This window comes from Macrosteles quadrilineatus, unplaced genomic scaffold (genome assembly GCF_028750875.1).
Source record: "Macrosteles quadrilineatus isolate MER2022 unplaced genomic scaffold, UCM_ALF_1.0 Scaffold_1__1_contigs__length_201487025, whole genome shotgun sequence".
NCBI lineage: Eukaryota > Metazoa > Arthropoda > Insecta > Hemiptera > Cicadellidae > Macrosteles > Macrosteles quadrilineatus.
The window spans coordinates 191,901,206-191,927,072 of NW_026542594.1; the positions used below are offsets into that span (position 1 = coordinate 191,901,206).

At 34.2% G+C, this 25,867-nt stretch overlaps 1 protein-coding gene across 1 annotated transcript in view; it reads right to left on the reverse strand.

The window, feature by feature from the left end:
- Positions 1–3,628: 3,628 nt before the first annotated feature.
- The window catches only part of LOC128992789 (scoloptoxin SSD14-like), a 43,455-nt gene continuing 21,216 nt past the window's right edge, over positions 3,629–25,867 (reverse strand). Inside the window, exons 5-10 of the mRNA XM_054416532.1 lie at positions 23,709–23,906; positions 19,034–19,280; positions 12,092–12,282; positions 6,871–7,111; positions 6,044–6,157; positions 3,629–4,977 (exon numbers count right to left, since the gene is read on the reverse strand). Coding sequence (XP_054272507.1) covers positions 4,825–4,977; positions 6,044–6,157; positions 6,871–7,111; positions 12,092–12,282; positions 19,034–19,280; positions 23,709–23,906 — 1,144 coding nt within the window. The 3' untranslated portion in view covers positions 3,629–4,824. The remainder of the gene's footprint in view (positions 4,978–6,043; positions 6,158–6,870; positions 7,112–12,091; positions 12,283–19,033; positions 19,281–23,708; positions 23,907–25,867) is intronic.

A 25,867-nucleotide genomic window follows, 5' to 3' on the forward strand; every position in this document is an offset into this window, starting at 1 on the left:
CAGCTGTAGTCTACTAACTACAAAGGATCGTTTTGACAGTAACAAGGTAATTTAAACCACTATATAGTTGAAAATTACACTTGTTATCAAGGGTGACTTGTCATTGAGGGTCTTCTTATCGAGGTTCCACTGTATAATAAAGTTATACTAAATGCACATTTCCACGTGAGGAAATATATTATCTACACTTCTCTGGCAGTTATAAAACGCTTCTCTATAAAACTTAACTTTAAAACTTTTTTGGCTTGGTTTAAAAAAAAAATTACTGTACTATTTTTATGGTTTTTTATTTTTACAACGAACTGACAACTTATGTCATATGAAATGTAAATATAATAAATCCAGTTTAAATTAACACAAAATGTATGTTTTTAATTTAAGTAGAAAAAACAAATTTTAATAAATGTTTTAGTAAAACCCTAGTAAAACACAATTTTTTTAGGGTTTTGGCCCTGCAATGTATTTTTTAAATGTGTTAAAATTATTAAAAAAGATAAGAAAAATAGAAAAATCCTTTCAATTAGAGCCAAGAAGGGGTTTTCAATCGATCAGTTCATTGAATGACAATAAGCTTAAGTTGAGTGGAAAGTTTCCAAGATGGAATCATAAACACACACTGATAGAAGAAGTAATTATTTTATTTATTATTATAACTATATTATTATTATTATAACCCCATGAAGAAGAGTTTTCTTTAATTTAAATACATAACAAAAGAAAAACAAATTTAAGTTAAATTTAATGTAAATTCAAATTTCCCGCCTACTCCCCACTACTCAAGACGACACTAACCAAGATGATGAAGCCGCCATTTTGTGACCTTCACTTCAATGTAATTTTTCAAGGTTAGTGCATCGCCAAAATTTGTCTCTTCTTTTTAACAACGCATTTTACATTTTCTAACTTTTATTTTTTTCGCTGTACGCAACACACACACTCTTATATTGTTTTTTCCAATAGATTTTGGGAGAAATGTATTATGTAAAGAAACCTAAGAAAATTGAATTTATATGTAAATAATTTAGTTATTTTGGTCATCTTCACAGTTGATATTTGCAAATAGTTAAAGACTACCTTGAATACATTGATAAAAACATGCATTTTCAATGTTCGTCCAATCCTGAGCAAAAAATATGAATCTTTCATATTTTTTGGTTCTATAAAAAGCCTAACAAGAACTAAAAAATTTTAACTTTGTTAAACACATATAAATTATTCAAGCCTTTGCATGACACCACCATTTGATTGGCTGCTGACGACACACAAGTGTACAAGTGCGTCATTGGTATATTTAATGTAATTTGCTAATAATGCATATGTTGTTGTGTTAGCTAAAAATTTTCCAAAATGATATAAATTACACAATTTAAAGTTTTGGCTATAAACAAAAACAAATATATTATACAATTTATTTAATATAAAAATAAATTAGCACTGCACATACAGCCACAGGATGGCTGAAAAGTAACTTGCACCCATCTTAACTTTCAACCATTTGAGATTTTGAAATCGGTTTGCTGCAACTCAAGCCTTGACTACTTCCCAGCGACGAATGTCACGACCCATTTTCTGTTTCTGTGTTTAAGTTTTCGTATAGTATGTGTTTTGCCATGTTACTGTTTCGACGTCCCCAGTGACTCCTGTTTGTCACACGGTTTTAAGGGGTCCAATGTCGGACTTTTGGAACTACAAAGTTTACAAATAAATATAATTTGAAATCAGATGTTTACTTTTCACCAATTGTTTTGTAGGTTTGAATAATCACAGCTTTCTGTATTAGTCATGATTTGGAATAGTGCCACAATGTTTCCACAGAATGCAGCACAGAAAACTATTTTACTTTTGGATTAGTCCGAAATATATTGAACCCCAATCGTAGCACACGTGTGCACTCAACAACGTTTAAATTCTCCACTACTGTATTAAATATTTAAACATAAAAAGTAAAAACTTTTATCAATTGTATTATAATCAATAAAAGGGATGGCAATGGATTAATATTTTTATCTTTTGTCGTATACCCACACAATCTAACATAAATTATTAAGTGAATGATAATTGTACGTGCTATCTCAGGTATTCAAATGCCTCCCAATTTGTCATCAACTGTCATTAAAAGTAGGAACTCCAATAATACTAATGTGAAACTTAAATCGACCCAAGTTGTGCAATGGAACCAAACTGATGATAAAAATAATGACAGCAAACTTGATCGAAGCAACAATCAGTGATAAGTTTGGAGAAATTAGTGATTGTCAAAACCAGAAATTTAGAATTTCAAAACCGAAAACGAAACTTAAAAAATCGAATTCCAAATCTCAAAACCTAAACGTGAAACTTTTTTAGTTACGTGGTCAAGGTTGCTAAAAATACAGGTAATAATAACATTTTCACTATGTGATCAAAACTGAAAGAGATTGAAATGAATGACACAAAAAATGTCAAAAGTTTTAAAAATAAAAGTTCCAACATTTTAATTTTTGAAACTTTTGAATCTCGAAACTTGCCGATCGAATCTGGAAACAAAAATTTTTCCAAAGTTTTGATGGGGTTGAGATTTGAGATTCGGTTTTGACACATCACTAGGAGAAATAGTCTTAATCCCAAGAATACTGATGATTTTATACAAATTACCCTTTGAATTCAAACAAATACAATTTCCTTTGCGTCTTGCTTTCACAATCACCACTATAAGACACAGGGCAATCCCTGACTATCGCCGGTTTTAATGTAGAAAATACATGCTTTCACACGGACAGCTGTATGTTGCGTGCTCACGTGGTGGTATGTACGCCTTAAAACTTATATTATATTTATACACCTAATGAAAAAACATAAAACATTGTTTATCCACTGGCAATAAAGTAAAATAAATATTCTATTTTTGTATTTGGTACACATTTTTATTATTTATCGTAAAGAACTAAAATAATAGTTGTTAGCGCAGCAACGCGCGCCGTGCAAAAGTAAAATAAATATTCTATTTTTGTATTTGGTACACATTTTTATTATTTATCGTAAAGAACTAAAATAATAGTTGTTAGCGCAGCAACGCGCGCCGTGCAACTGCTAGTAATTAATTATTTGTTGTAAAATGAATGCAATTCAGTGCATTCATTGAGTATTTAAATCTGATGTAACTTGTTGGTTATAACAATTTTAATCATCCTTGCAGTTGTTTTAGTTATTGTTGTCGTATTTAATCCCATGTATAATTTGTATTGTCCTCGTAACAGCACACCTGCACTCTCATGCATTTTTGTTGTGATCAATTTATAATTTGAACGGATTTAGCTATTTTGTTTATTTTAAGGCAATCTATTGTTTTAACAATAAACCCGAGACAGTGAATTATTTTAACAGCTTGGTGCAAACCCTAAATTCTGGCATACATTTTGGATGTACTGTAGCAATCCATATTTGGGTCAAGCAACAATTCAACAGTTTTTCGGGTTTAAAAAGAATTTGGTTTTAGAACTTGCTCTGAAGATGTATTGCAACACGACTGAAATAGCCAGTATTTTTTGTTGGATCAACACATAAATAATTCATAAGTGTAGATTTTGTTAGTTTACCCACCTCTGAAAGTGATTTAGCTGAGTTTAGGTGGCTTGAATTTAATTCAGGATTCAATTAAATTCATTTATTTACAACCAAAACCATTATACATCAAGTACCATGCACAAAGAAACAAAGTTATACAAACAGCAATAGTTCATGCTCACACAAGAATCAATATACGTTTAAAACATAATTAAGAGTAAGACGTAATAATAAATAGTGCATGCATAATAAATAACAAATAAACTCAAACTCGCAATTATTAAGGCGAGATTGGTGGTTTTGAATTGGAGCAAAAGTAAACATTTGAGAGAAAAAACAAGCAATACTAAATACAATAAGTGAACAAAGATAAGTAGTTAACGTGCAAAAGTTATACAACTGATCTAAGAAGATGCATACAAATCATAATAATAATACTTCTAGATAGTGCATAGAATAGTAAGTAACAAGTAGACTCTGAAGAAAAACAAGAAGCAAGCGTTACGAGAAGATATACAAGAGGATATATCAGTAAATAATGCTAATGATATACAAATGATATAAACACAAGATGCAAAAGAATCATAATAATCAAGACATAATAATAATACTTCTAGATAGTGCATACAATAATAAGTAATAGGTAGACTCTGAAGAAAAACAAAAGGCTAGCATTACAAGTACCTACAGGATCAACAGGACAAAAGGATTCAAATCTTCCATCGATTTAAATTTGCCATTTTAAATTTATATCGAGGCTCTTTAAATTTAGTGTATTGAACAAACCTAAGATCACAGTCACATTTGAAAGCTTTGCGTATTGTGTACATTAACTTGATTAAAAAGAGGCCAAAATGAGATTTGAAATTTAAATTGTTATCATGAAAATGAGTTACAAACTTACACAAGTCCATTTAAAAATACTAACACTGCTGTTAAACTGAATGGATTTTAATCCAATAAAAAAATTTTCCATTAATAAGTGGTGTTTCTAAACTTGTCAAATAGCCAGGCGCAAAATGTATTTTTTAAACTGAGGATAATAATAATCACTATTTCATGAATTATTGAAAAACAGCATATTTGGTTTTTTTTTATGCTTAAAACCTATAATAGGCTATATGCAGTTCTGAAAATAAAAGTAAAAGAATATGGTTTATAAAATTTAAAAGAAAAGGAAAACATACGGTTGTGATAAAGAAAAAATTAGACTATTACTATAAAAACCTAACAAAAAAAATTAAAAAATTAGGGCCAGATTCAAACGATTAAAAATCTTCTTCAGTCTATTCCGCAAACATTACTACTGTCTTTACGAAAATCTGCGTTGGCGTAAATGCGGTCGTCTTTTTTGGCGATAGCACAAACAATGGAGCCTCTGGCTCCAAATCTGTACATTTTGTGACCAAGTTTTTCTAGGCTCTTGACTAATGGCTGAAAAATGCAAATTATTTTATTAATAAACCCTATTAATCTACTAGTGCAGTAAAGATACTTTAAGCCCGAGTCATTCATAAAATTTTTGTATAGTTAACATAAAACATAAGAAAGAACTTTCTTACTTACTTAGGAACTTACAGATTTAGGTTTTTAGCTCTGTTACTTACAGATAAAAAAGAAAACAGATTACATCAGTGCTAACGTTTTTACCTAACCCGCCATGTTAAACTTCCCTATTCCAAGCGTGATGTATACAACTTCTCTACTTCTCTAGTGATGTAAAGTTGAAAAAAACTCATTCGGTGAGGTAATGAAACACATTTAAATAACATTGAGTGCATAACTTAAAAAATATACCTCTATGAAGCCAACGACATTCAACGCTAGAAATCAGCTGTGTGCTTGAATTTTATTGTTATGTTTTGAAGAGTTTTCCTAACCTAGCTTTTGTTTGTAAATGAACGTTTCTGTTAGAAGATGAGTGAAATGGATAGTAAAAAATATTGTTCGTAACGTCCTGTATATTGTCAGGTCAGGTAAAATCTTGTACGTTACACGTTACGCAAGAGCGTGTTTACACCACTTAGGTAAATTATGCCTGTGTGATGTAAAAACGCTCTTACTACACTTGTAAGGTAAATAGCTATTATTTAGTAAAGCATTGACGCCTACTTGTTTTCTTGTCCATACAATATTGCATGTTCAAGTGTGGGAAAGTAAAAACGAATGCAGCAAACTAGAAACTATTGTAGAAAAGGAAATTGAGTGAATTAAAGTAAAACTAGTGTCACACCACTAAAGATGTAGATAAAGCAAAACCTAGGGTCGCAAATTGAAAACTAATGTCGTAAAATAAAAAAACCTAGTGCAGGAAGGTACTAAAAAAGTAAAACTAACCAAGACGAGTGCTGCAAAATGAAAGAGCGTACGATTCAGCTCTTTTACTTCTTCTAATCAGTGCCGCTATTTTACAGGTGGCTCTTTTGTAGGCAACGTATTGTTTAAGTGTAGGGAAATATTGTTTTTACTCATAACAACCAAGCAAAACAAGGTTACTTACAGAAGTGACTCCGTATCCGTAGTCAAGCTCCATTGGATACAGCTGATGATGGAATCTTCTTGCATCCACTGCTTCTTTGATTGACTTTCCCAACCATAAATATTGTATTATGACCTGAAAAACAAATTAGCATTTTATCATCCTGTATAGGCTGGAATAATTACACTTTATCAAGCTCAGGTTGGCTGAGGCAATCCCTATAATCCCTCGCTGTGTCTCGCCCTCAGGTAGTCCCGGGTCGATCAGCCAACCTGAGCTTGATAAAGGGAAGTTGCTTTTAGTGATCACAACTCAAGACATTTTGTGTCCATATACAGTTAGATCTCCAAATCTCCGAATAAACTGGGACTGGGCCCCATCCGGATAGTCAACAATCCGAATAATTAAATTTTTCAAGGATTATCGCTCGCTGATCGATACAACAATAGACTTGTCATATAATGCACACGATTGGCACATATCTTAATATATTAAAAAAAACTGTTGCAAAACTTATGACAGCTAGCCTGACCATACTACTGGATCAAATTACACACGGGTTGTACCAACCCTGTCGACACTGTCTATCCTTTGCGTCAAATAATGTAGTTTTATAGACAAATTTATATTTAGATTTAGTTACTGACAATGTATAATGCATCTTTGCATACTTTATGTCGGATAAAAGTTTTGAAATGTAGAAAGTAATAAAACCAGGGTTTGGATCACTCAATAAACATCCACAACAATAAACAATAAAACATGTAAAAATGCCACAGAGATATTAAAAATAACGAATGTAAGAATTTTCTTGCAAATAGTTGTCAAACTCCGCTTCCCCTACTCACCCATGACACTGCGGTGGTGATATGGGTGCTCCCTGCGGCCCCGACGACCATCCGCACGTCTCCATTGCTGTCTACTATGATCGTGGGGCAGGTGGAGCTCATTGGCCGCTTGCCTGGTTCTATAAAGTTGGCGGGAGCCGGATGAACTCCATTGAAATGTGTCTCGTCGGGTATCGAGAAGTCATCCATCCCACTGTTCAGTAAGATTCCCGTTCTCTTTGATGTGATTCCTGCGCCAAAACTGTCAACAGATTGGTTTCAGAATAAATTTTCTGCTAATATACATTTCTTTCATATTTGCATTTTAAAATCAGAATATACATTTCCTTTGTCAGAGGTACAATATATTTTTGTGGAAATTTTTATAACATTCCTCCATTCAAAATATGAAATGGGGTACCCCGTCTCATTTTTCAGCAACATGTTTGTTAGGCCTACCATTGAACTACTATATATGCAAAATGTAAGTGACCTGAAATAAAATACTGTATGTTTATTCGGCAAATTTTGTATGCAAAAAATTGCATACAGTCTTTTTTTAGGGAATTTTGTCTGCTATAACTTTTGTATTTAACACTTTTCAATATGACTTACAGATTCCGAAATAAAAGCGAAAGAGCCACACACATTAAGAGCCCTTCCCTTAGTCAAGCTCGACCCCACCCATCAGGACTTTTTATTTTCTTCAATCTAATGAACAAAAGGAACGTTTAAACAAATTTCCATTTCTCCGGGAATTGTTTCGCCCTAATGGCAATTTTTTGTTTTATTTGACTGGGCTAATAATTACAACTGTGCAACTAAGTGGTCTAATTAAATTAGCACAAACAATGAATTTTAAATTTAAAAAAATTAACATGGGCTTTATGGGTTGCCATGCTGGTGACGAAATAACAACAAAATATAAACATAAAACAAATAGTATATTTCATACCTAGGGCCGAAAATGAGGTTTTGCCGGCTCGAGATAGTCTTTAAGTTCGAGACGAAGTCGAGAACTTAAATCGATCGAGAGCTGCAAAACCATTTCGGTCCGTGGTACGAACGCTATTTTTCACCACACTATACCCTATTACAACTATTCACCACTATAATAATGCACACTGATAGTCAACACAACTACAGCTTTAAGGTTATGTGAAGAAATAATTTGAGGAATCAGCAAAAATAAAAATAAATAGTTGCTAGGCAACGGTGACAATAACACAATTCTATTGCAATGCTATGGATTTTGATTGTGTATTTAAATGCATTCATGTTTTAAGTATGTAAGCGGACAACTGATTTTGCGGCCCCGGCCTGTAAAAACCTGCTCGGCCCCCAAATTACGATGACAGCTGGCATGGCCAGCAAAACGTAACTTTCAGCCACCAATTCGTATGTAATACAGCCAAAAACATCATAGTGTGGTGAAAACAAATTTAAGAGATTCCAATCACATGTTTTATTTACAGCTTGGGGTGAAAATAGAGAAGCCACTTTTGACCATAGGCAAAAAGATTTAAATATAGACTGTCAGCCATGCTGTGGTTACTATGGTTACCACTTGAAATTCCATCCCCATGTTAAAGTTGTCACCAGTTTTTAAATTATATTTGTCGTAGTTGATGTGAGCCACCAACAGATTGCACTGATCTAAATTACTAATTTTGAGTAATTTCTGTCGAATAAACGATGTTTTTTATCAAGCCAACTTTTGGAATGACTTATCATGAGCTATAGCAACTGTTATTACCCATCAATTTCGTCAGCAACAAAAAATAAGGTAGAAAATAGAATTTTAGACACACATTCTGTATGGCTCACACAATTACAACGTTTTATAATAAAAAAATGACGACAGCTGGTCCATATAGATGAGTTGATGGGATGTCTACTTTAGTATCCAATAGTCAATGCGTGTACATTACGTATTTTTGGTCGCGTTTTTGACTACTGGAAGACCACTAGTACTTATTTAATACGCAAGCAGGTTTTTTGTGACAATTACTCCTCCGAAACTACTGAACCGATTGAGATGTTTTTGATGTCATTGGAAAGAGCGTAACGTGAAGTCGTGCAGGAAACTTTGTTTTTAGGGAAATAATTAGAGAGTGAGGCCCTGGGGCCCTTTAAAGTTTCATATTTTTCCATAAGATTAACATGGGAACAAAAAATGTTATGAAACTCCAGCTGTTGTCAGAAATTAAAAGTGAGAAGAAGATCATATGTTAATTGTACACAGTCAATAAGTTTGTTTGCTAATTTAACGGTTTGCTACAAACATTTACTGACTTGGTTGAAATGAAATTACTATTTGAATTTGGGTTGGCATAAATATTACATTGGAAAAAAGCAAGAGAGCCGAGATAATTTTATATACCAAAAAGAAAACTGAATTAACACTGTGCTGCATTTCTTAGTAATCATTGAAAGAGCCGATTTGCAAACTATAGAAAAGATAGTCATAGAACAACACCAAGGAGAAGAAAAAGAAACAATGTTTTTTTTTATTTATAATCGTTATGGTGGACAACCTAATGAGGCTATGAGTAAGGCTATTTGTAGAAAACACTAAAAAACAAGATCAGCTTTTGAAAAATTATAAGATATTTACATGAAATGTTGAATATATCGATCTGCTTTGTATATCTTGAGTATTTCTATAATCTTTAAGTCGAATATTTTAAAGTCATCAGAAATTAAACTGTTATTCGTTTTAAAATAACGCCTGTAATACTTAGCAATTGCTCGAATTCGGGACACTAGTTTTGTTTATAAGAAGAGATATTTATTTTTGTAAAGAAGCTAGTTATTATTTTTTTAATGGAATAAATGTTTTATTTTGTTTCTTGTCTTTAATTATTCCTAAGGCCATAAACCCAATTGTTTAGTTAGAAATAGGATTATTATTTAGGTATTCAAATTATTCTGGTATTATTGATACATAACAATGGAAGTTTAGTTGAAAAGTTTGAATGACAATAGTGTCAGGCTTAGAGAGAGAGAGAGAAATATAGAGCTAGAAGTTAGCATTGAGGTAGCGGCCGAGCTTATCAGCTGTTAGGGCAAAGGTGGTGGGGCAAGACAACTGGACTGCCGAGCCTACCTCCCCTACCTCACCCCTACACCCCCTGCCACTGGAAGGTCCTATGTAAGCAGGTGCATTAGGGGCACTAGTCTCAATCAATGTTGGACGTCGGACAGGTCACAAGGTAGACACCGTCATGGTCGAATATACCTCTACTATAACCATAAGTCACTTATAGTAGTCTTAGGGTGGATAGTGTCGGTAAGTAGAAGCTCAGGGTTGTTAGGCATACTAACTAAGCAACCCCATATCAGTATAGTTAGTTCTACCCAAGCGTTATAACTTAAGCAGAACATTCAACGGGTCGGCTTAGGAGGTAGGTACCGTGAGGGAATACCTCGCGGCGGAGTTAAGCTGGTTGGAGGGGTTATACCCTGCCACAGCGAATTGTGTTCAACCGGATTTGGACTACAAAATAAGGTAAGTGCCAGCTCGTGACCGAATAAGTTGCGACACTCAAGTTAGGGTAACGGATAGTTACCTTAACCTACAAATCAGTCAGTAGGGTCACGGGAAACATTAGTTACCGCGAAAATTCGATATCAAAGACCATATGGTCAAAGTCCAAATTCGATATCTCGAGGTGGGCGATGATGAGTCCATTGCAGGCGTACTTGGTTGCCGCGGACTGAGCTTAAACCTCGAGATATATAGGGAAATCAAGATTTAGGCTAACTTGAGACCCCTGGATGGTTGGTTAGACACCCATGCCCTGTGAAATTTGTAGAAATCAAAATTCATCGTTAAGGGTAAAAATCCCTCACAGAAGTTTTCCAATATGCCCGAAGAGTACATTTTAAGTTATCGCCAATTAATGTTAATAAATGCGTAAAATATAATAGGCCTACGGTATGTCTAATTAGATTTTATACCGGTGGGGACTTATATAACTTTATCTAAGTATTATTTTTGCAAAGACATAAAAGTTAAAAGGTCAACAAGTGTTCAAAAAGCTTTTATACTAAACTACTACGACAATATTCAAGTGCCGCAAGCATGCAGATTGGGGAACGCAACACCCATCACTGTTGGAGCGAACGATCGTGGAGTGAACTTCAAGGTTATTCAAGGTTATTGTTCAAGGTTATTACATATTTAAATAATACTGATCGTTCATTCCAATGTGTATTCGATCCACTGTACAGTAAAATTCAAAATGAATATTTTCTACTGGTTAGTCTACTTCAAGAGCTGACTGTACCCGGTAGATCAAATGAACAGTGGAGCGAACAAACAGGCAAATAATTTGTAAAATTACTTTTTGGAGTGAACGATCGTGGAGTGAATAAAACATATCGGTTCGTTTAACTCTTCTACCCGACCAATTTTCATGATTGAGGTCTCAAATTGAAAATACGGCCACACAGATTTGCCATCAAGCATCGGCATATATTTATCTATAATCCCACTCGGGTTATATGTAAACATAAGTTGCCCCCCATGTATTTCTTATGGGAGTTAAATTTGGTTTCTATTTTCCGAGTTTGTTTGGCTCTTCTACCCGACCGATTTTCATGATTGAGGTCTCAAATTGAAGGTATGCACGCACAGATTTGCCATCAAGCATCGGCTTTAGTGATGGGTTGGTACCGGTTCCTAGCTAAAATCGATTCTCTGTTCTCAGTTTTGTTACCATCAGTACCTTATTTTAAATTTTTAGGATAGGCTACTTTTTTTATTAACAAAATGACCATATTTCAATTTTTCAGTATTTTGCATTAGTATAGGTCGGTCATACAAAACTTAAGGGATTAATAAAATAAAACTTATTTAAATAACCGAACACATTCAGATCACAATAATAACTTATATAGTGAGAAGTGTTAAAAATATTTAATTGGTGATGGGTTGATAACAAAATTTATTGATTCTCAAACTAACGCAAGGTGAACAACCAGCATAAAAATTATTTTTTCATAAGGTTTTTCTATGATTAAAAATCAATAGCTCCAGTATTGTTCATGTTTTTTATACATTATAGACTCAAAATAATCAGTAAATTATAGGCTTTATTTTGAGCTATTGATAGTTTGAATCGGTTAAGCTCAAGATACTGTATATTTAAAAATCATAATTTTGATTATTTATCAAATATGATATGTATTTTAACAGCGTCCTCTGGTTGTATTATAAAAATTTAAGTCCACTCACTATTTATTAACAGTGCTAGTGACCGCCACAGCGTCTCCGTCCGGCGCAAGGATGCTGATGTGTGACGTGCCATGGTCGTCAGGGTTGTAGTACACGGCGCCATAGTGGGTGGCCTTCTCAAACGTTTGATCGTCCTTGATCTGTGATCGTATATTGTTAATGTAGTCCTCAGACATCAGGTCGGCTAGTTGCTAGAGAAAATAGACCATCATTAATCTGTTGTTTAAGGATGTGAACAGGTTATTAATGTATACCTACAAGGTTTTTTTGTTGTTGCAGATCTTTCTTAGGATGTTCCTTTAAGCGAGTTGACAAAGCTTTACAAATAAGTGCTATATAAAAAAAATCACTTGAAGCAATTATTTTTGTTCAGTATTTATTAATTTTCATTATTTCAATCTTATTTTAATTATTCTAAACAAGTCAATCAAAATTAATTAACCAATGTTTATATTTATTATTATCTATATTATTTACTTATTTAATACGCAAGCAGATATTTTGTGACAATTACTCCTCCGAAACTACTGAACCGATTGTCATGTTTTTGGTGTCATTGGAAAGAGCGTAGCGTGAAGTTGTGCAGGAAACTTTCTTTTTAGGGAAATAATGAGAGAGTGAGGCCCTGGAGCCCTTTAAAGTTTCTTATTTCTCCATAAGATTAACATGGGAAACAAATATTGTTATGACACTCCAGCTGTTGTCAGAAATCAAAAGTGAGAAGAAGAGCATAGGTTAATTGTAAACAGTCAATAAGTTTGCTAATAAAACAGTTTGCTACAAATATTTGCTGACTTGGTTGAAGTTCGTTTTAAAATAACGCCTGTAATGCTTAGCAATTGCTCGAATTCGAGCAACAGGGACACTAGTTAAGTTTAAATTACAATTAATTTCAATATTAAAAATTATCATATGTTATGAAATCAAATTCTATTATATCACATTGTATCTCAAAGAATACTAACTGTTACCCATGAGCTTCACCCCATTTGAATTCATCTATCTATACTATAATAAAAAAGAGGTGGTTGCTGTATGTATGGGAAAAGTAAACGCGAAAAATACTGGTCGGATTGGGCTGAAATTTGGCATGATGATAGCTCACATTCCCGATTAACATATAGGCATATTCTTATTTCAAAAATCCTTTCGGGCTCCGCCCCAGTGGCTCTGGAGTTTCCCATCCCATGTTAACCTTATGAGAAATGAAATTATTGAATCTTAACAGCTGTTTCAATTAAACAAGTTGGTTCTGTTCTGTGATGTTCAATAGCATTAAAGTTACAAGGATTACCAACAGGGTGCAGCACTAGCACTATTATTTCTTTTACATTTATGACAACAGCTAATTTGCAACCAAAAGGTGAGTGAGCGTAGCGAACGAACTTCAACCTGGAGGCGAGTGAGCGTAGCGAACGAGCTAACCTGAATGCAAGTGAGCGTAGCGAACAAGCTAACCTGAAGGAAAGTGAGCGCAGCGAACGAGCTCCAACCTAAAGGTGAGTGAGCGTAGCGAACGAACTTCAACCAGGACGTGATTGAGCCATGCAAACGAGATCATCTTGAAAATTAAGAAGTTAAACGGGGCAAAGCCCGCGGGTTACAGCTAGTAAATAATAAATATTAATAAAACTATTGATTTGTTAGGTTAAGCGGTTTTAAGCTGAAATAAACAAAACAAAATACAGTAATAAAAAATAAAAACTAGTGGCAATAGCTCCTATATACAGTGTGGATGAAAAGTCCCGGAACTGTTAAATATATTTGTTACCAATATAGATAAAGTAATGATACTTGGTATATGAATAATAGCTATAAATGTTTACTGTGTGACGGCCTCAAAAATTCCCAGACCCATTACATATCAGCTGGGGAGGTTTTTGCTACACCCTCAAGAAACCCTGTCAATACCGTCACAAAAGCATTGCTTTATTTCAAATATAAAAGAAGGGTGTGTAATATTGGACTGTGTTAACCTCCCAACTTTTGCGTCAGCCAGTTGCCTCATCATGGAATATTCTGTCAGCCGTTGCTCAGCGCTAAGCCAGGCCAATGTTCTCGGAAGTGTAACGCGAGTGGCTGGAATTTGCTGAGCCAGCTCAGCAAAGCAAGTCACTCGATGAAATCACTGTGCAACTGCAGTTTGCCTAACGCCCCGATTGATCGTTAGGCAGCAGCACTGTCCAGTGTTTGCACTGACATCATGCGGCATAGCTGCAACGTGATTGGCTGGTTCGCCTCCACGGCCAACTTTGCACTACGGACGGCGAGCACTCAGTTGAGTTAGTCTAAATTCTAAATTCGACTCAGTCGGTCATCTAAATTCTCACCTTTACCCCATTCTTCTAAAATGCACCTAATAATGAAAATTTGTATCTTAACATTGTAGTTCTATAATAACTTATTGTGATCTTGTATTCTCTCTTTCTTGCCAGTTAGTATCTGTGATCATAAGTTCTTTGTGTCTGTAAACTAAACGTAAATTAATTATACAGCAAGTCGGAAGCTACAATTTGTAATTTTAATAAACTACTGTTCGTAGCGAATTCTCTTTGTATCATTCGGCTACCTGTCACAACTGTTTTAAGCTATTATAACTTTTTTATGCCTTAAGGGGGACGACCCACGAGGGGTCAGACAAAATTCTTAAAAAGCAGCATAGGTAGAGTTTGATATCTAATTAAAGGTCTTAGTTAATATTCAGATTCGGATTCAGAAACACTTTATTCAAGATTTACATTATACAAATATAAATGCAGAATGGCGTCAATAAATACAATTCATTCTATAAAATATTATCAAAATGCTCACTAAATGAGTAGTAACATTTGCTTATTATAAATATTTATAGTAGAATACATTGCCGCAAACCCAAACTCAAACAGACAATTGAGTAAAAAATGGCAGCCGTTAAACTATTTCTTGAATCTGCCATTTTGAATCTTTGAGCTGCTGTAATTTTTTACTCAGTTGTTCCATTGAGCTCAAATTTGCGGTATTGATTCTACTACATAAGACCTTTAATTTGATGTGCATGTCGACCTATGCTTACGTTAATGATTTTCTTCTGAATTCTCACAGTTGCCCCTTGAGGAGGTAGCGTAGAATAGCAATGGAAATTCAATCTGTCATTTTTGACTCAGTTGTCCTTTGAGTTTGGGTTTGTGGCAATGTATTCTACTAACTAAGACCTTTGATTAGATACCAAACTCGACCTATGCTACTATTTAAAGGCACGTTTTGCTTGGAGCGACAGGTGCGACGTTTGCGCAGCGACTGTCGCCGAGCGGCTGTCGCAGGACACTGATCTTAAGGGTTTTGCATAGTCCTGTTTTGCTTGAAGCTACTGTCGCTAGAGCCGCGAGCTGCAGTCGCTGGGTACTGCTCCAAGACCAGTCAGGAGCGACAGCGACAGTTACATTTCTGATTGTTTTTATAGTGTACAAGTACAACATTTTGACAAGTTCGAATACCTTTTATTTTCGCTATACGGCGTCGGACAACGTCTGGGATTAAGTTAAATTTTAGTGGTGAGGAAGAAGACAGTTTATTAGAAGAAGTGGAAAAACACCCCGCACTTTATGATTTGAAACATACTCCTTTTATCTATGATATCTCCTACAAAGACCAAAGAATAAAGGACAACGTCAGGTTAGTTTAATATTATGTTATTTTATTATATTACAAGTTTAGATTATTTAGATTGTCGAATTTAAAGACTTCTAATTACATTTTCGTTTAGGTGATTCAAAAAAATATTGTTCTGTATAAATAGTTATTGAACAAATTGGCTTAAAAGTCAGACGTGTCATATGTAAATATATAAAATGGCAATTATTAAAGTAATGTGGTAAGAAGAGGCTATTCAAATATTAATGGAGTATATGTAATTGGTATTTTTTCCCCATTCACAATACAATCAATAAAATAAAAATTTAACTCTGTGAGGAGGTTGTTTATAACATTGATTTCCAATTCAAGTTATGCTTGTGTACTGCAATTTACGGAGAAATTGAGTAATTGTATTACATTTTGGCTTGTGACATGGCAGTTTTGGAATGTTTCTCATAACAAATAACTATGCCTATAAAGAATACTTTATTGTTAAGTTTTACCTGTTTTACTAAGTGAATTTATCGAATTTAATTAGTGACTTTATAGTGCGCACTTTTGGGGTTAGGTGCACTGGCGGTACCACGTCTCGTCTCGTGACGCCAGGAAGAGATTAATTATTGTCCCTCCAAGCAAAACAGTCTACCACCCTGCGACTGCCGCTCGGCGACAGTCGCTGCGCGACCGTCGCACCTGTCGCTCCAAGCAAAACGTACCTTAAGAATTTTCTCTGGCTCCTCATGGGCTGTCTCCCTTAAGGCATAAAAAGGTGATACAGTAATAGCTTAAAACATTAGACATTTATAGCTATTGTTTATATACCAAGTATCATTACTTTACCTATATTGGTAGCAAATATATTTAACTGTTCCGGGACTTTTCTACCACACTGTATATATATTCTAGTAATTATTTTGTACAAATCATTAGTCTCATGGGTTACCCTACCTTGAATTATCGTTTAACATTTTTGTATATTATAATATTTATAATAGTTATTACATATCTGCATAATGCATTTTGATGTATGCTCTGATTAAAATAAAAATTCCAAAAGACTGTTCATGCGGTGTGTTTATAATATAAACTTTCTTGTTATATTTTTACATCTATTCTGTATATAATTCAGTTTTGAAAATCTTTGTTCAACTAAATCTAGAGTTCTACTGGACCGATTTTATTAATTAATGGGTCGCTGTAAAACTTAATTCGTGTAAATTTGCAAATAATGCTGAAGGTTGTTTTTGTTATGATTTATGGTGAAAAATTTCAAAAAAATCTTTTTTTTTACACTTTTTATTTGGGTGAGACTTTTGGCTGTCTTTTTGAGTGTTTCCAAGAAGTATATGGTATCAGTTTGTAGGAAATTTTATTCTCTTTCAGAATATCACCTTCCACTTTGGTCGATTTCCTCACCATTTAAAAGTTATTTACAAAAAAGCTAATCAACCTCCAAATTTATAGTAATGAGAAAATACAGAGTTAGGGATATTTTTGTTAAACTTTGTACAACTAAATCTAGACTTCTACTCGACCGATTTTTTTAATTAATGGGTCATTGGAAAGCCCAACTCATGTAGATTACGGCAACAGCTGACTGTCGACTGCACTACGGTCAATGAACTTACTGTTGATGTCTACACAACGCTTAATGCTGGTTTACCATAGTGTGAAATATGTGCGCGTTTTCACCATTCAAATTGTTTGTGGACTGATGTAGTCTGGTTTATGACGCAATGTGTCAGTTGACAATAATTTCATTTCTCAAATACCGACCTCAGAGCAAAATTTTAAATATTGTTAAAGTTTCAGATTTCTATTTTTGTTATTCAGATTTCAAATGTTTAAGTGTAAAATTGTTTCGTGTTAAATGTATTAAATGTAAATCAATGGAAAAAATGAACAAAAAATTGTGTTGTATGAATGAAGCGTCTGTTGCCACGACGGGTTGAAATTGTCCCGGGATGGAAAAGGCCTTCGTGCGGACCTGAAGGTCGCTCGGGCCAATTTTTTGGCAGGGGAGATTTCTGTGCCGATTTTAAATGCAAAGATTTAAAATCCGCGCCAGGCAACGAACTACGTCAGTCAAACATGACGTAACGCGAAGGAATACGAACAGAGAAGGACTACATTTGTGCCGTGTCCGTTCGCCACTCGTAGTCTCGGTGTTGCGCTGTCAAGATCCAAGGTCGCGTTTGTCGCTGGTGTAGGACGATTATATTAATATCTTAAGTTCGCAGCTAGGAAATTCGCGTTCGGGCGAAAATTGTACGTACATCAAATGATCGCAATTGTCAAAATTTTGCCGAACTGCAATTGGGGGTGTATTTTATTAGTATTAAGTCGAGACAGTTGAGATGCCGGATTGATTGTTCGCGTTCGTGATGAAAATTAGTACATGCATCATATCGATAGCAAATTTCAGTTTCTAGCGAATCGTAGATCGTCGTGACGGTATTTTTAATTGAATCAATAAACGCCAGCTTCTTTACATAATAGAGGCCGTTGTATTTAACCACAACGGGCTCTATTACTAGTTGTATTACATTTTATATTTTTACATTATACAAAGATTATATTATTTCTATATTTTGTTTTTACACTGTAAGAACCAACAGTAAGTGATATTTATTTTATGTAAACAAAACAAATACAGTTCACTTATTCAAAAATTAAAAACTATGTTTCCTCATCTAATTTAGCTATTAAGCTAACTCATTAAATAAACAATTATCAAAATGTCATGAAAATCTTTTTCCGAAAAGGACTAAGGAGGCTGTTAGAAATCTTGAATGAGGCTATATTTTGAGTATCAAAATACTCTTACGCAGGTTTAAAATAGTCTGGCGATAGATTACTGAGAAAACCACATTATTTTTGTAATGTGATCTGAAGTGTTAGGGATGAGCCGGTGAAAAAACGCTGATCGTACCCTCCTTATAACAGAGAGCATCACGAAATAATATTATTTTAGCAATAGTTGCTGAGAAAAGCGTATTAGTTTTTTAATGAAGTCTGTTTAGAATGAGCGAGTGAAATAATGCTGATTGTATCTTCCTATCAACATCAAACATCTCTAAATAATAGTAATAGTCTGTCTGAGGAACTATACTAATCACCAGAATAACTGTGAGTAAAAGTAGCCTTGCATTACAACGAATGGCTGATACGTACTGGATGAGGAAGTTATAGGGGTAAAAATAATGGTATAGTTTCACCTATTACCAAAAAAAGTCAAGGAACGTTCCTGACTATAATTTCAAAGTAATGACACTTCCCATCCCTACCCAGTATTTTTATACTTTTTTTAGTGTGATTTTTCACACTTACCTTTTTGATATCAACAAAGAGCGGATCGCCCAATTCTGTGCGCTTGGCGTAAGCGTACTTAAACGCCTCCACCATCCTGTGAACGGTTGTTGTCATTTTGTCGAGCGTACTCACGCTGTCTGGGGTTAGATTGTATCCTTCGAGGATTTTGAGGATGAAGGTGAGGAGAACGCCGGCACCGGGTGGAGGAGAGGTGTAGACTGTGTCGTCTTGTAGCTTCACAGTGATAGGATCTGTCCATTCTGGTCTGCATGGGTAAAATGATTAGTGTGTGAGGTAACTTAAATAATTTAAATTGGGGTTTCAAGAATAAGTTTAATCATGAAGACTATATTTTGTCAGGTTTTTTACAAATTAAACAAGATGATCCCTACATGTTACACCATTACCCAGATTTACGGATATGCTATCTGTACCACAATAATGAATTGAAGAACTAGCTCCGCAACGGGAATTGTCTGCTGTAACCAACATCAGGGCGGGATTTCCCACTAGGCCCGGTAGGCCCGAGCCTATAGGTGCGAGCTCCCAGAGGGCGCACAGCCGAGAGGAAAATAATTTTTTACTATCTTAAAATAAAAATAAATAGTCATATAGCTTAACATATTTTAGAGTTGATTAAAAAAAACTCTGGCTAATAAAGCATTATGATTTCAAAGTTCATTAGAAGAAATAATTGTTAGAAAATTTTAACTATTTTTCAACATCACGCATCAATATCGTTACAAAATTGGCAACGAACATTAGTTAAACTTGGAGTAGGTTGTAGGGATGTTGACGAGCGCCCAAGCATTACGTACATTCGTATCACCGGCTTGGCGCTACTGATTAATAGGAGCACAAGCGTGCTAGACACTGTTACAACCCTTACCTCACAAAACAAAAGTTATTAACTAATCTTTCGATTAGTTTACAACAATCTGCAGGTTTCTAGTCTAGTTTACAACAAAATATATAATACGTTGTGTTGAATATTAAACAAATTATAAATTTATCTTAACAATAAAAAAAAAAAATATTAATCTCAGTTTACAATAGGTTTGAGAAAAATTCAATACCATCCAAAGCACCCTTAATGCTGTCATTTTCTCCTCAGACCTAAGGAACGGTATGGCTGGAATGTTGCTCTATCTTGCTTTGGAAATATAATCCAGATGCAGAACCACCATCCTAACCTTCCATCGGGCGCATCACAGAAGTTACCTCCGGGTCACTACTTTTTTTGTTATAAAAACCATAGTATGTGTGCGGCAGGGCTGTGGCCTGATTTACCTCACGAACCTCTTTTGCGGAATCGGTTTTATATTCTCTAACCCCTTTCCCAGTGGTCAGTCGACTTTGGGGAGTGGTTTGCGTCACTACTGGAAGCAGCTACCGTGAGCGACCTTGTGTTTGACCTTATTAGCAAAATTTAGTAGAAAGAACTAATGGTACGTGAGTTCGGAAACCTTTTTTTTTCAAGAAAAAGAGCTTTGACAAAATGAGTAGTCCTTCCAACAAATGATTTTTTGCATTAGACAATAGGTGTTTTTGGATAAAGTAAGTTATCCTTGAAATAACACCATTGGTGTTTTTATGCCATACACTGATGCAATTTTTGTCTAAGAGCTTTAATTGAATGAATTGTCCTTGTACAAAATTATTATTTTTATTAGACCATTTACGTGTTTTTAAGCCATAGAATATTAAAATTTGTTTTCTAATATATGATAGTACTGTATAAGTACAAAATGTAAATCATTTTATCCACAACACTTACGTATTTTTATTTTTATTATAACATTTTCTTTGTAATACCGGTAACTTAAGTAATAGTGTAATAACTCATAATAAATGTTTTTCATAGAGTTTTATTGCTATTAAAATGTTTTTTACTCATCATTGTATAGTTTTTGTACTCCCGGAGGTAACTTCCGTGAGCGCCCTTTGGTGTTTGAAAATCAATGCGCCTGACGGAAGGTTAAACATAGCTCAAGTAGACTTCTTATCATATTGTTAATTCTAAATTTGTTTCATGTCTAGTTCATGTTGGTGACTCTGGACATTAGTTTCTACGTAATTTTGTTTCTATTATTTTAGGGTTAGTTGTAGTTCTATGTGTGTTTTAATTTCTTGTAACATAACCAGGAGACGACCTATTGTTTATGATTACATCGTTTTATTTTGGATAAACTAGGTTTAAATAACAATAATTGTTTTCAGCTAATAAATAAAGATGACAAATCATCTAAAGGAGTATGTTTAATCTATGGTATCATTTACTGTATGGAGTTCATGTTTTTGGGCCTGAAATTGGAATGCTTTTTTTTCAGGAATGCTCTGTGGACTGGTTGAGTTGTTTTGTTTCAGTCTCGGTCCTACAAACGTGAGCATTTACTAAAAGAATTAAATTGCTAAAAGTGTTTAAGACGGCATTTTGTTAAGGCTAAACAAGTCAATTCTTCAAAAGACTTCTTCAAAATTCAATTGGAGTGGTATTCAAGCAATTGCCATATAGGCCTATAGGCATTATATAGTTTTTTAATAAAGGTTTGAAGGAATGTAACTGTGACCAGACTAGAGGGGGGGGGAAATTATTTGGGCCTAGGGGTGCCAAAATGCTAAATCCGGCCCTGACCAACATTGGCCTGACTTGGCCAACAGCATATAATGGACCTAATGACAACACAGATCTCACACCGTGATAAAGATTAAGATTAGAAAACAATAGTCCAAGTCGATTATATTAAGAAGTAAATTTTACCCATTTGGTTATAGATTTTTGATGACAACAATTAAAATAGTAAAAAATGACTGGTGTAGGTCTTTATTGAACCGTAATAGCCATACAATTTGGACCATTGACTAACCAAAAATAAATTATCTGAAACAGCCTCACCTCATTGGTTTAGGTTAGGTTGGTCAAGGCAATGTAAGGTTGAATGAGCCTCTTTTAGAATGGACACTATAGTGTAGCGGTGTAATGTGGAAATGCGAGACTAGTTTAAGCGTGCTGAATCGGCTACCAAATGATTTACATGAAAGACTTGTTGGGACAGAGGACGGAGATCTTTTACCCAGACCGGAAGCTTGCATAGCCAGCTTTGGTTTATCCTAATACAACTAATTTACTTAAACTATCCTTCCAAAACTTGTGAGCTAGATGACTATCAGATAATTTGGTTTTAATTGTACTACTTAAATCAGAAATAACTATGACGAGAGCTGTTTGCCCGTCCTACGTACGGGAATCGAGTAGTCTATCATATCTGTATAAATAGTGTGTCTATTACTAATTCAAGCATAGTTTAAACAGTTCAAAGTTTTTAGTAAAGACAAAGCTGCCAAGATGAATTAAAACATGAGATCATTGTTATTTTCCCAACCTTTCTTCAAAAAGTCAAATATTAAAATAATTTTCATAATCTTTCTTTAGAAGATTTGTGGGCTTTGATTAGTATATAGCAATGATTATAGAATCTTACTTATTTCCTATAATCAATGACAAAATAACAGAGTTATTAAACTAACCTCATAGTTCCATAGAATATTCTTTTATTTAACCAGCTGTAAGTTATAACAAATTATATTGAACTAAAACAAATGAAATATTTTTAAAACTGCTCAAAAAAATAACTGAGAACATCTAGTATTTTACTATATATATTTAAATAATCTCTCATCCTCTTACCGAATAAATGAAGGTACCACTGATTATAACATTATACATAGTATAAATAAGTCAATTCTACGGCTTCATTTCATTGTCATCCAAATGCTGAATTTGTGTCATTGTTTACAGGTGTTATGTTAAGCAAATTATATCATACCAAAAGCTAGTTTAGAATTTTAGCGTCGACTGCTAGACTTTTTAAAAATTAAATCTTAATTTCTAAAAACTGTAACCCTAAACTAAAATTATGGCTTCGACATTCCCTAGTTCTCAAAATTATTTTTCTTTCAACATAAAAATCATGAAAATCCGTCAAGTGGTTGATTCAGAATCGTGAAATAAAAAAACCCTGTCACATTTTAATCTATAGGATTTTATTGCGATAAACTGTGGTAGCCTACTGGGGCGAACGTGTTATCTTTTTCATGTTTAAAATGGTCGAGGCTGAAGGCTTCGGCCGGCAATTAATTAATTCCTACATAACCAATGTCGGGCCACCCTTGTAGGTCTCCCCCCTTGGTTTGCTAACTAGCCTGACATTTGAATTTAATATCTACACATATAATTAACCTAAACAGTTATCCATTTTATAAAGGATTGCAGAAGATCCAATTTTCAGTGGTAGTCAGGTGATAAGTCGGGAAAAAATAGGAAGAGAATTGGAAAAGTGGGGGAAAGCGTTCACTCGCTCGCGGTGGGCTGACGAGTTTGACATGGAGCCCTGCCACGCGAAGCGCTGACACTAAGAGATATAGCGGGCCGCTATGCGTCACAATAGATTATAATCATAATTCCACCCTTCCAAGGAAAATAATAAATCAGGTCATGAATAACATTACAGACTCATCACTTGCCACTATTTGGACAAGCATTCCAAACAAAAGCCAGACACAAGCAAGGAGATCTGCTACGATTGGATACAGGATTAGTGCAGTTGCATAAACTGTTATAGATCAAAGGGTCAATTTTTAATCAAACTGCACAATGATAATAACTTAATGTTTTTTTCACTTCTCCACTTACTTGTAGTTCCGCATGTCGTCTTCGGTGATAATGCCTCCCATGTTTTGTACGTCCTCAACGAACGTCTTGGTGAGAGAACCATCGTGTAACGCTTTTCCTCCCTCTTGCGCAATCACTTTGAGAGTTTCGCACAACTGTCGGGGTCGGATCAGACTCCCCTTAGTCTTTAAACGTCCTTTTTTGTCCACAAACCACTCCCTGCAATCGTAATTTGAATGGTTATTGAAAGCAGTGGATGTAAACTAGGAAATAGAAATTGTAAGGTAGAAAAATAGGAAAATGAGTAAAATTAAGATACCTCACATGTTTGGGTGACTTCTCTGTAGATGGCCATCTTGCTGCTGATTTTTTCTACACTACTTCTTCTTTTGGTAGGGAGAGGCGGGAAATTTGAATGTTTAAATGAAATTTGAATGAGGGGAGTTATGGTTTGTGATGTTACAACAGGAATGAAAAAGGATAAATTAAAATGTCTCTAGGATTTCAGAAATTAAATTAAATTAAGTCTGGCTCTAACAGTTATGTTATTGTTTAAATTAAAATATTTACTTTTAAGAAGACAAAATTGCTATTGCGTTTGACAAAACTTGTTTTAGATCATGTCACGAATAAGAAAATACCCATTATGGATCATAAACATAAACGAATGACGTTTTTAGCCCGAAAGTAAACCAAACCATATGTTAACTAGGTGGCGTTTGCAGAGGCGTCCACAAAATTGAACGGGAGTCATCAGGGTTCATATTATATTCTTATTGACCGTCACCATCGAGCTTCATAATTATTTTTACCTACAATTTTAAATCAAGGCAAAATTTGTGTGGAGATAAATATTTGAGTAATTAGAATGGCTACTCGTTGTTTCATAGTGAAGGAGAGTAAAAAACACATAGATGTCATTTTAGGCCTTTTTGGAGACCTGCATTTACATTTAAAGTTTAAAACCTCTAGGTTATAGGTTGGTTTCAATGAATTGTTATTTCAAATGAACATTTCAAAATAAAAAATTATTAGAAAAGTTATATCAACATTCACATTTACATCAATTCCAGTGTTTAAACCCATGTTAAACCAGTGTTCTAGTCCTTGTTAATCTTCGACAAGATCAGCAATTGTCGATAATATCTAACTATTTGCTACATGGCGGCATTTCAACACATCATAAATGTCATAATTATTACTGAAGGCGATGGTAAAAACTTAAAATACCTACTTTGTATGGTCGCCATTTCATTGAAAAGTATTGAAGTATTAACAACAGCCTGGAAACACATGTGAAGCCACTGCTACCGGCATAGGCACTTCCATGCAATAGGATGATCGTGAAACAAGGCTGAACCAAAACGTCCAAAACTATTATTTTTCGCGTATTTTAATTGTCTCAATGCTCGCCTATAATATCAAAGTCAATATATCAATGTTTATTGATTTATAAACACAAAAAGTCACGTTTGTATGAAATCAGATTATGGATGTCTTTAGGGAAATATATTTGTGCATTATTGTAATTCAATTAAGATGCATGACATAAAATAACTGGGTATTTATGGTATGGAAAATAAAGAAAACTCTTCAATAGATATTTCCATATAAGTTTGCCAAAAGACTGTTTAATAATTAATATATAAACAGTCATATGTTTTTCAATTGTTTTTGTTAAAAACAGTAAATAGTTCAGTGTTGTTGTTTTGAGAAATGAAATAAAGAAGATGGTTTTTGTTAACATTTATTTTGTCATTTCTAATGTTTAATTTTAATATTAAGTAATCGTCCATGCTATCAAAATAATTGAATCACGTATAGTGACGACTTCAAAATCTAGGGTTAAGTTTAGTCAATGGAATACCTTTACTTTACACTAATTGTTTTAAGCCTTAACAAAAGGAGTATAAGCTAAAAAATATAAACTGGGTAGGGATGCTAATTTAGTGGTTTTGACCAAGAACTAAGCTTATATCAACACACCTTTATTTGCCTTTTCATATTTTACGAAGACAATTTCAAAAATTTTAATCAGGGAAGTCTTTTGTATCACCATTAACCACAAGACCAACGCTACCTTAATAAACCAGTATTTATTCACAAACAATTATATGTTTGCTGCCTTAAGCAGAATTAAACCTATGGAGTGGTTCAAATTATTTATTGAAAATAACATC